At 39.4% G+C, this 12,179-nt stretch overlaps 1 protein-coding gene across 2 annotated transcripts in view; it reads left to right on the top strand.

Annotated features, from left to right (window-relative positions):
* The window catches only part of CEP192 (centrosomal protein 192), a 133,700-nt gene that overhangs the window by 94,728 nt on the left and 26,793 nt on the right, over positions 1-12,179 (top strand). For both annotated transcript variants that reach the window (XM_063597167.1, XM_063597166.1), the window contains 6 exons: positions 908-1,168; positions 1,422-1,537; positions 3,348-3,457; positions 6,246-6,396; positions 9,371-9,549; positions 10,052-10,175. In XM_063597167.1, coding sequence (XP_063453237.1) covers positions 908-1,168; positions 1,422-1,537; positions 3,348-3,457; positions 6,246-6,396; positions 9,371-9,549; positions 10,052-10,175 — 941 coding nt within the window. The remainder of the gene's footprint in view (positions 1-907; positions 1,169-1,421; positions 1,538-3,347; positions 3,458-6,245; positions 6,397-9,370; positions 9,550-10,051; positions 10,176-12,179) is intronic.

Here is a 12,179-nt window from a genome sequence, read left to right as displayed (position 1 = left end):
AGTTGTATTCCTAGGTTTTTTATTCTCTTTGTAGCAATTGTGAATGGGAGTTTACTCATGATTTGGCCCTGTTTGTCTATTAGTGGTGTATAGGAATGCTTGTGATTTTCACACATTGACTTTGTGTCCTGAGACAGCTGCAGTTGCTTATCAGATTAAGGAGATTTTGGACTGAGAGGATGGGGTTTTCTAAATATACAATCATGTCACCTGCAAAGAGAGACAATTTGACTTCCTCTCTTCCTATTTGAAGACGCTTTATTTCTTTGTCTTGCCTGATTGCCTTGGCCAAAACTTCCAATACTATGTTGAATAGGAGTGGTGAGAGAGGGCATCCAACCCCTTGCACTTCCCAGGTAAGGCGACGCCCCACCCTGCTTCGGCTCACCCTCCATGGGCTGCATCCACTCTCTAACCAGTCCCAGTGAGATGAGCTGGGTACCTCAGTTGGAAATGCGGAAATCACCCGCCTTCAGTATTGATCTCGCTAGGAGCTGCAGACAGGAGCTGTTCCTATTTGGCTACCTTGCCAGCCACCAGTTCATCTTTTTAGTGCATTTCAAAGTAAATTAAAAATATTTGAATATTTTACTCTATAAACTTCTTAATCAAGCATATCTGTACTAATCTTTATATTATTCCTGTGTCATCTAAGCTTGGCTTTTGAAATAGTTAATTCTTAGCCTATCAGAAGCCAGATACTTTTGCAGCTCTTTGGTTTGTTTTTTCCTTAAGACAAAGTCTTGAATATACTGCTGGACTGGAAATGGGGAACTACTACCCAAAGTACACAAACATTTAAATTTTTAATTGTATTAAATCTTTCTGAATTTTCTTCTCACTGTAATTCAGTGTTTCGCTTTCTGCTTAACATTAAAATAATTTTGGATATGTATATCTTTTTTAGATACCTTTGTCTGGATATGGAGGAACAAGCAATCTTATTTTGGAAGGCGTTAAAAAATTATCTGACAGTTACATGGTAACAGTGAATGGCTTAGTACCTGGCAAAGAAAGTAAAATTGTTTTTTCTGTCCGCAACACTGGCTCCCGAGCAGCTTTTGTTAAAGCAGTAGGTTTTAAGGAGTGTCAGAAAAAAGTTTTGCTGGATCCTAAAGTATTGAGGATTTTTCCAGATAAATTTGTACTCAAGGAAAGAACACAAGAAGTAAGTACAAAAGTTTCTGTGCTAAAAACATCAACTCATTTTAAAATTGTTAATAATTATGTATTTTAAAGCCAAAAGCTAAAATAATACTTGAAAATAATGTAGGAATAGAAGTACTTATGTGATCTTGGAAATGCCATGCGTATGCACTTGTGTCTGTGTCGAATTTTTAGGCTCATAAGACTGTTGAATCAGATTGAAATTACTTAAAAATATTTAATATTTACTCCTGATTTTTTTTTCTTGGCATCAGAATGTTACTTTAATATATAATCCATCAGACAGAGGAATCAATAATAAAACTGCAACAGAACTATCAACTGTATACTTATTTGGTGGAGATGAAATTTCAAGACAGCAGTATCGCAGGTAGATTACTTATCTTACATAATGTTGGGAACCATTCAGCAGAAATAATGAAGGCTTCTGTGGCTTGGGATTTGGAATTTTTAGAATATTTCACTATTTATTAGTGAACTGGTAGATGAAAAATCTTGGTAGAATTTATGTGGGTGATGAGCTACCACAATGTGAGGAAAAAATACCCGTAGGAAATTCATCTCCTGTATTTCCTTAGAATGTGCCTTCTTTTCTAGGTGAATGTATTGTGCCACTCTTCCCTTACTCAGTAGGTGCATCATACTTCATAATAGGACCATTTCCGTAATGTACTCTTGATGACATGTTAAGTGACAGTGTCAGTTTTATAAAAGATTTAACAACTACTGAATGATTATATTGTATAAACACAGATGACTAGTTAGTAATATTTCTGGGAATGCTGTGAATTATTTGAAAGGATCAAGTTGAATTTTCGAAATGTGTAAGATGTTTAACTTGTAGATACTTAAAAAGTATGAACTACTATAAAATCTGATATATCTAATTTAAATATAGGGCGGGCTGTGTGGCTCATGCCCAGCACTTTGGGAGGCTGAGGTGGGAGGATTGCTTGAGGCCAGGAGTTCAAGACCAGCCTGGGCAACATAATGAGACCTTGTCTCTAGAAAAGAAATAGAAAATTTAGTTGGGTGTGATGGTGTGCACCTGTAGTCCTCACTACTTTGGAGGCTGAGGTGGGAAGATCACAATCCCAGGAGTTCAAGGCTGCAGTGAGCTATGATTGCACTCCAGCCTTGGTGACAGAGCCAGACCTCTCTCATAAATAAATACATACATACATACATAAATAATTGAAACATAGTTTGATATGCTGAACTGTTGGAAAATTTAGGATGTTGATTTAGGTTTAGGCGTGATTTAAAGATATGAATTCTCTTATTGTAAAGTGTAGCTTCCTAGATTAAAGGACCTAAACATAGGATGAGTGCAGCTCATGGTGTGTCATCTGCTAATAAAAAATAATTAGAAAGGGGGTGTGGAGGAATACGCCTGTCTCCTTCCGACCCTTTGTGCTTGACTGTTTTTTATTCTAATACAGAATTTGGGAAATTGTTTTGTTTTTAATTTGTTGAGGGTCATTGGAATGTTTTACAAGAGGGAATTTAATGGTGACTTGCTACATGATGTTAGAACAGACCAAATAAAAAGCTTGCCTTTGAACCTGGTTTTGTTTCTTAATTATTTTGGAAATAGAAACTGACATTTGGAGAAATCACATTATGAGGTATTCTGATGTTTTTTTTTTCTCTCAATTGGGATATAGAAATCAGTGTATTGTTTTCAAACTCTTTGCCATAAAATTAACAGTAGTGAGATTTTTTTTGTGGACATCTGAGTATTATAGAGAAATTTACATTTCAGTTTTCTCACCTCAGATTCTCTGGAAGGAGCCAGATAAACATAGTTATATGGTAATTTAGGTATTCCCCTTCAAATGTTTCCATTTTTAGCATGTTCTTTTGTGTTCTGAGACAAATTTCTAGCTGTAACCAAATTATCACAAATAATGAAAATGTAGGACCTGAAAAGAATCTAATTTTACTCTTCTTTTAGGGAATTCTTGTTTGATGTTAATATTTAACTGAAACTGATAATTTTACTACCATGTGTAATTTTTGAAAGAACTTCCAAAACAGGTTTTTCTTTTAGGTGTAAGGTCTGTGTACTAATATATCAGTATTAGTGGGATTTGCCAAATGCATTAGTGAAAATCTAATTAAAGTTATTTTATATATAACGTCACTTTTAAATAATAAAAAAAAATCTCTCCTGGCAGGGCCCTGTTACATAAACCAGAGATGATAAAACAGATACTTCCAGAACATAGTGTGCTTCAAAACATTAATTTTGTTGAAGCATTTCAAGATGAGCTATTAGTAACTGAAGGTAAGAATTCCAGCATGTCTTGATGTAGTAAATCTTTTGGGTCATTTATAGTATTATCTATGTCCAATTATGTGATATAAGAAGGAAGTGTTAGTTTAGATACAGTGTCAGGCAGAGTTTGAGCCACAGCCCTGCTGTATGAGTTTGAACAAATTACATCATTGAATGTCAGTTTCCTTATCTTGTAAATGGAAAGAAGAGCGACATCTAGCTCATCTAGCTTTTCATCCATACAGAGTTGTTATAAGTATTCGATGAAAGAGCTTTGCTGCTGTATAAATGTTACATGTTACTTTCTGCACTTATTCTCTAGGCACCCTTGTAAACAGGAAGAGGAAAATGGTCATTATTAAATCAAATTAATTGCTACTTAGATTTGATTGCAAACTTGCACTCATTTTGAGGTTACTGTGCTATCGTGCCTATTGTAAGATTTATGGAAGATGTAGTGGTGGCAAAAAAACTTCAAAATAGATAGTAATAAGGTGACACTAACCTAGATGGTTAGCCCTGTTTACACTAAACATTTCAAATATTTAACAATATTTATTATTCATACAAAATATAAATATATTGAGACATACAGACTGTGTTAAAATGTATATACAGATTTTCACCATAGTGTTGTTTATAATAGCAAGAAGCTAGAAGTAACCTTAATGCCCAAGAATAGGGAGTTATTTAATTATGTGGTAGTATATTTGAAGCCATTAGAACAATAATATGAATCTGTACTGAATGACATGGAAAGCTCTTCATTTATCACAAAACCTTTTTGAAGTTTGTATAGTAAGGTCTCATTTTGCTAAAAATTATTACATATATATTTACATAAGTAAAATTACAGGCATATACACACCAAAATAATAAGTGGCTAGTTTTGGTGGTAAATTTCACGTGGTAGCTTTTCCCTGTTTTTATTTTCTAGTTTTTTAGTGATGGAATGTATTTTGCTTCTGAAATATGAAGTGATGAAAGGATATTTATGCCTTGGTGTAGGGGTGATGTTGAATAGTCTGTGAACTTTTCATTAAGTGGGGGTCTAGATCATCTGCTCAAAGGGAAGGCAAGGATGAGTTGGTTAAAAATGACAAAAAGACTTCAAATGGACTTGTCAGGAGTGTGCTAAGGGACCAGAGCAAAGGAAAAAAACCTTGGACTTGGAGTTGAAACTGAAGACCCATCTGTCCCACTACAGCCCCACCTCTTCCTCATAGGAAGGATCCAAATACGAGATAAGCTGAACTGTGCTATGGAGATGGAACACTAACACTTAGTAACATGGTGCAACTGTGGTGAAGATTGTAGGGAACCAGAGTTTGCAGTGGTTCAGAAGCTGGCATTGCCCCACCATATAGCAACAGTCCTGAGAGGACAAGATGCCAGTAGGTCTATGGACACTGGATGCAGAGGTACTGGATGCAGTCCTTGTCCATGAGGGGCTTACAGACTCAGGGGAAGACAGATGACTCAGGTGTGATGTGAAAAGTGCTGTTACAGACAGAGCTGTGTTTACAAATCTGGGAGGGCACCTCACTTAGAATGAGATGATTCTTGAGGTATACTTGAAGAAAGAGGAGGAGTTGGCAAGGTGAAGATGAGACCAGAATGAGGAAGAGTGCTCCAGGTACAGCTGCATGTCCAAAAATTAAGTACACATATTGTATTAAGAGTTGTGTTGACACAGCCAACCAAGAGCTCAAGTAGCCTGTCAAGATCGCCCATCTAAGGTGAGGTTGAGCTAGGACTCAGGCCGGGTCTTTGGGACACCAGAATTTCACCTCAAGGAATACTATATTCCTTGTGATTATAAGTTTATTGCCCAGAGGAATGGAGGAAACAGTTTCACTTTTTCGTGTTGGTTGGTACCATAGATCACCTGTGAGTATACTGCAGGTGAAGCTTTTATGTGATGAATTTCAGTAACATTTGCTTGAGCATGTTACTATTCCAAGGATTTGTAACAATCTTGCTTTTACAAAATGTGTAATTTGTGGCATATATTTTTGTAGTTGATTTAAACTTTTTCAGTCAGGAGTCTTGCTTAAGTTATAAATTTAAATTTATAGTTACCGTGTTCTTTTAAAATTTCCATGTCAAAATATATGACTCAAAGACTATCTAATTTAACATTTCTTGTTTATACAAATTTGGGTGTCCTAATCTAGAGATGTTTATCTTGAGCACTATTTCATTAATCTATAAATATTTAATTAAATGAATAGTTCTAGTTTCTAGATTTACTTTAAATTGAATGTCTATGAGACTGCCACTTAAAAATCATGGACCCTTAATTTCTGTGCTTCAGATTTTTCCTCTTTGCAGTAGAGGTAATAGTACCTATCTCAAAGAATTGTTTTGAAAATTAACTAAATTAATATATATAAAGGGATTAGAACAATGTCCACATTAAGCTTCATATAAATGTTTGTTGCCGAATATATCTACAAAGGCATTCTTATTTTAATGCTCACAACCCCTGATACAGATCGTTACTCTATATTATAGTTGGGGAAACTAAGTTCAGGGAGGTTAAGTAACTTGCCAGAAGTCACAAAGTAAATGAGTGGCAAAGGTAGTTCAAATTCAGGTTCCAAGTCTGAGCTGTCAGCCACTGGTGCTGAATTGACTGTAATTTTGTGCCAGGTGGTATACTGCTAATCCAAATGTCACCTCCCCCAACCCAGGAAACTAATATTCTATAGCTATAAATATACAAATGTATCTGTTACTTTGTGGTATGCTTGTGTGAACATTCATGTATTTCAAACATTATTTTCTATTTCAGTATATGATCTTCCCCAACGACCTAATGATGTTCAGCTCTTTTATGGAAGCATGTGTAAAATTATACTTTCAGTAATTGGAGAATTCAGAGATTGCATTTCTAGCAGAGAATTCCTTCAGCCTTCTTCCAAAGCTAGCTTGGAATCTACAAGGTAAAATAAATGAACAGAAATCTTTCACCAGATTTCAGGATGATTCGATTCATAGCAAAGCTGATCTTTTTTCCTGTACTTCACTATTATTATTATTTTGTCTCAAAATTTTTATTTCACCTTTATTTTAAAATTTAAGTTGAAATAATTTCAAACTTTCAGGAAAGTTTAGAAATAGTGCAGAGAACTCCCATATACTCTGCACTCAGACTCACCGTTGTTAACAGTTTACCACCTTTACCTTATCATCCTCTATTTGTATGGAAGGTTTTTCTGGACCACGTAAGAGTAAGTTTCAGGCATGATAACCAATTAGCCCTAAATTTCCTAAAAACACTCTCCTACGGCCAGGCGTGGTGGCTCTTGCGTGTAATCCCAGCACTTTGGGAGGCCAAGGCAGGCGGATCACGAGGTCAGGAGATTGAGATCATCCTGGCTAACACAGTGAAACCCCGTCTCTACTAAAAATACAAAAAAAAAGTTAGCCAGGCGTGGTGGTGGGCACCTGTAGTCCCAGCTACTGGGGAGGCTGAGGTAGGAGAATGGTGTGAACCCAGGAGGCAGAGCTTGCAGTGAGCCAAGATGGGGACATTGCATTCCAGCCTGGGCAATAGCAAGACTCTGTCTCAAAAACAAAACAAAACAAAAAACACTCTCCTGCATAGCCATGGAAAACTCATCCAAATTAGGACATTTAATAGCAATACACTACAATCATTTAGTCCACAGGTTCCATCCACATGTTATTGTTTGTTCCAATAATGTCCTTTATGTTATAGTTAAATGACAAAACAACAACAAAAATAACCTTCCTCTTTGCTGCTTCCTCTCTGGTCTGGAGTGTAATCTAACATCACATGATGCATTTGGTTATCCTATCTGCTTACTCTCTTTCAGAATAGAGTTCCTTAGCCTTTCCTTATCTTTCCTGACTGAGATGATACAGAAGGTTCAATTATTGTATCAGATCCACAGAATCAAAGACTTCATCCAGAATTAAGCTTACTAGTAATTTTAGGTGAAGCCTGGAGAAGTCTGGGACTGGCAGTGGCACTTCCTAGGTCCTTTTGGCAGCATTAATACTTGAGCTCTTGTTCAAATTTGACACAAGGTCTCTAAATTGTGCATGTGCTACATGGCTTACCCAAAAGGAAGAGCTATATTGAGCATGAAAGTTCTGTTTTGCACTTTGGTAATTACATAACTTATGTGGTAATTTTTCAAATAACTGCATCCCATAAAATCAGAAGCTTCAGGTTTCTTTACCACAAATAATTCTAGACAGAGCAGATACATCTTGCAAAAAGCATTCCATAGATAAGGACATTAGTGTGTGTGCTAGGAGATCTGTCATTAGCAAGATCACCGGGAGATTTCACCAAATCACCTTTCTTTTTTCTTGAGCATTCCCTGGTTAAAAAGGAGAAAATAGATTGCAGGCCAATTGCTAACCCTTTCTTACCAATGACCTTGATGTTTTTATGGAGTCCAGGCCAGTTACTTTGTAAAATATCCCGCAATTTCAGTTTGCAGATTCAATTTTCACACTTTTGGTAGGAATGATGCTGTTTGTTTTCTCGGTGCATCTTCTCAGGCAGCGTACAATGCTGATTTGTCCTATCACTAATACTATTTTCATCACTTAGTTTAAAATGGTGCCTGCCATATTTCTCCACTGTAAAACTAATGAATATCTTAAGAGGGAGTTCTTTAAAGATCATGATTATCTTGTTCCTCATCAAACTGTGAGCATCCATTGATGCTTGTTGCCTGAATTATTTTCATCATGGTTACCAAAGGGTGATTTCTAATTCCATCTTTCTGCATTTATTAATTGGCTCTTTACTATGAGGAAGAGGTTTGCTTTTGGCCCTTTCATGTAATTATTCACTGATATTGGAGTGGACTCTGGGTGCAGTGTTGATCCTTCACTGTCGTTATTTGGTCCTGCATTGCATTCTGGCTTCTGATCCTTTTGATAGGTCCCCCGTCCTTCTTTGCACACTTTCTTACCCATTGGCACAGCAGGATGTTTAGGCTCATCGTATACTTTCCCTGCCCCACCCTGGAATAACCATTTCTCTCAGAAGCTGAGAGTAGAGAATGGTGTTAGAAACCAGGGTGCAGGCACTAGGTGTGCTCATGCTGTTGAGGTATCCTTGCTTCTAGGCCCTCCCTGTGGACAGACCCAGGAAACGTGGACTAATGTACAAATCCACACACTTCTGTATTTACTTCTGTTTATAAATATGTTAAATGAGCTTACTGTGAAGCCTCCAATTCTAATCTAACACCACAGTGCCTTTCCACATTTATACCCTTTTCTCCAGTACTCGAACCCTAGCCCCATTATCTTCAATATATTTACATTTTTACTTAATCCCCCTATTTTTTAACTAATCTTCCCATTGCACGGCTGTCTCCCTGAGCCCAGTGCTGCTGACGCAGACTGGCTGAGTGTTCCCTGCAAGTCCCAGTGCCACCACCCACCCCTGTCACCCCTATACTTTACGTATTTTTTTAAAAGACAGGGTTTCATTGTGTAGCCCAGGTTGGACTCCTGGCCTCAAGTAATTCTCCTGCCTCGGCCTTCCTGGTAGCTGGGACTACAGACACCTGCCACCACTCCCAGCTAATTTTTCTTTTTTCTTTTTGTAGAGGTGGTGTCTTGCTATGTTGCCCAGGCTGTTCTCAAACTCCTAGCCTTAAGCAATCCTCCCACCTCGGCCTCCCAAAGTGCTGGGATTATAGGCATGATCCACCACACCCATCCTGTACACATTGTAAACTATACACAATATGAATAACTTTTATTCACTAAAAAATACCTGATAACTCACTTTTAACTTTGTCTTAATGTTTTTAGATTTATGAAGAATATAAAAATATGTGATACAATCTGGCCTTTTATCATTTTTAACTTCTCAGTCTCTTTCTTCATGTCTAACTTTTTCATTTTTAAATAATTTTTTAGCGACTTGGGAGCTTCTGGGAAACATGGTGGCAACGTCTCTTTGGATGTTTTACCAGTCAAAGGTCCTCAGGGTTCTCCTCTTCTCTCACAGGCGGCTTGCCCGCCTCCGGATCAGCTGGCCTCCGAAGAGCCGTGGACTGTCCTACCCGAGCACTTGATTCTGGTAGCTCCTTCTCCTTGTGAGTATGTCAACTGTGACACCTCAGAGGTGTGTTCTGGCGTCCGGGCCTGCACTCCCTTTGTGCCCATGGCCTATCCAAGACACACATGGGCTCCTGCAAATTGAGCTGTGACTTGCCCCGGCCCTGCTTCCACTGTTGGAGACCCCACTCAGACTTGCCTAGAGCAGAGTCCTTGTCCCAGGGCCACACTCCTCAACGAGGCTCCCAGTTCCCCAATGGCAGAGCCACACCTCTGCCCACAGAGATACAGCATTGGTTCAGAGTAGAGTGAATCTGCTACGTGGGTGTGTGCGTAAGTTAAGACCAAGCAGTGACGATTTCCAGGATTCCTTTTTCCTCTTTGTTTACTACCAAGGATTGGAAATTTCTATAATTGAGCAGTTGAGAAAGCAGTAGCATACTTGTATATCTATTTAGGGTTCTGGTTTATTAGTTGTTAATATTTGTCTTTTTCACTGTTGTTAAATGTAAGTAACATTTTATGTATCTGACAAAATAGGTGACATGGCAAAAACTGGATGTTTCCAGATTGTGAATAACTCTGTGAGGTTACTGAGATTTGAGCTGTGCTGGCCAGCGCATTGCCTCACAGTCACGCCGCAGCATGGATGTGTCGCGCCAGAGTAAGTCTGACTTCTGTGTTGCTCTGCTTGTTACTTAGGTGCTGGCTTGGTGACTTTCCAAAGATCAAATAATACGTCATTGTAGTTTATCCAGTTAAATTTTGCACCGTGCTGACTCTGCACAAAGCACGTGCATGGTTCTGCAGGTCAGCTGTGAGTTCAAGTGGTAGGCGGTCTAGTGGAGCAGAGATCTGCACACAGCTGGTTATGCTGTCACCCAGGAGGGTAAAGGGACACACACATTTGAGGTGGAACAGAGTCCCTGGTATGGAAGACTTCAGAGCGTTTCCTTCTTAAGACTGCCCATGAAATCACAAAGCAAGGAATGCAACTGGACATGGGATGAGGGGTCACGATGTGTCCCGAGCCCAAACACTTCTGCCATTTCTTACCTTGGTTTGGGTTGTGTGTTCTGCTGGCTTTTTCTGAATGATGTTTTTCAGACAAAGCTTCCTCAATTTTAGTATGTATGAGCCATAACCTTGCTAACTGTTTTCTATGTAGAATATTCTAGGACAGAAGGAAGTCTTTTGGGGCCAGCCATTTATACACAGCTGGCTGCCCTCTGTCCACAGCCTGGTTGTTGATAGGTGGGAAAGCCACAGTTCTGCAGCTTTTCAGGACTTCATCTGGCCAGCACATGACTCCCACATCTGCACGTTCCTTTATATCTGGGATTAGCAACTTTGCAGAAAGACAACATGAAGTTTATTTAGTTTTTGCAAAATGATATGCTAAAATTTTAGGAGAGTTTACTTGACTGAGACTTTTAGCTGAGGCATGGTCAGGGACACTCCAGAGAGCGTTGCTGGGACCAGAGCAGTCAGTTTGGCATGCAGCAAGTGTTTCTCATGTGCCACACACCCTTTCAGCTAATGGTAGAACAGGTTCCTCACAGCCCGCTTTTTCTGTAGCCCCATGGGTTTAGCAGGGGAAGACAATCTTGCCCTTTCATTTTTGACATGTGTACTGAAACAGCTTTTCAGTCTGGTGATTTCTTTAAAATCAAATCTGATCCCATTGTCCACTTTTAAACTCTTCTCTGGCATCCCCTGGTTCTTGAAGAGAATATTGAGCCCAGAAAATATAAGCAGCCGGGTCATACAGAAACACGTTTTTTTCTTCATTTCTTCTCCATCTCCCCGACCCTTTTTTCCAGTTTCCTCTGCAACTGCTTCATTCTCCCCATGCTGTACTTGCATTCTTCTTTATTATCACGTGGCTCAGAGCTTTTGTAGTCTTGGTCTTTTGCTCTAGAAGTTTTTACCGTGAGTTGCTTTTAAAATGGTATTCCTAAGGCATGGTTTGTTTTCTTTCTTTTTTTTTTTTTTTAACTATTATTATTTTTTTTTTATTGATCATTCTTGGGTGTTTCTCGCAGAGGGGGATTTGGCAGGGTCATAGGACAATAGTGGAGGGAAGGTCAGCAGATAAACAAGTGAACAAAGGTCTCTGGTTTTCCTAGGCAGAGGACCCTGCGGCCTTCTGCAGTGTTTGTGTCCCTGGGTACTTGAGATTAGGGAGTGGTGATGACTCTTAACGAGCATGCTGCCTTCAAGCATCTGTTTAACAAAGCACATCTTGCACCGCCCTTAATCCATTTAACCCTGAGTGGACACAGCACATGTTTCAGAGAACACAGGGTTGGGGGTAAGGTCACAGATCAACAGGATCCCAAGGCAGAAGAATTTTTCTTAGTACAGAACAAAATGAAAAGTCTCCCATGTCTACTTCTTTCTACACAGACACAGCAACCATCTGATTTCTCAAATCTTTCCCCCACCTTTCCCCCTTTTCTATTCCACAAAACCGCCATTGTCATCATGGCCCGTTCTCGATGAGCTGTTGGGTACACCTCCCAGACGGGGTGGTGGCCGGGCAGAGGGGCTCCTCACTTCCCAGTAGGGGCGGCCGGGCAGAGGCACCCCTCACCTCCCGGACGGGGCGGCTGGCCAGGCGGGGGCTGACCCCCCACCTCCCGGACGGGGCGGCTGGCCAGGCGGG

The sequence above is a fragment of the Pan paniscus genome, chromosome 17 (genome assembly GCF_029289425.2).
Source record: "Pan paniscus chromosome 17, NHGRI_mPanPan1-v2.0_pri, whole genome shotgun sequence".
Taxonomy (NCBI): domain Eukaryota; kingdom Metazoa; phylum Chordata; class Mammalia; order Primates; family Hominidae; genus Pan; species Pan paniscus.
Note: the sequence above shows the minus strand (reverse complement) of the source record. Positions and strands in the feature narration are given on the sequence as shown.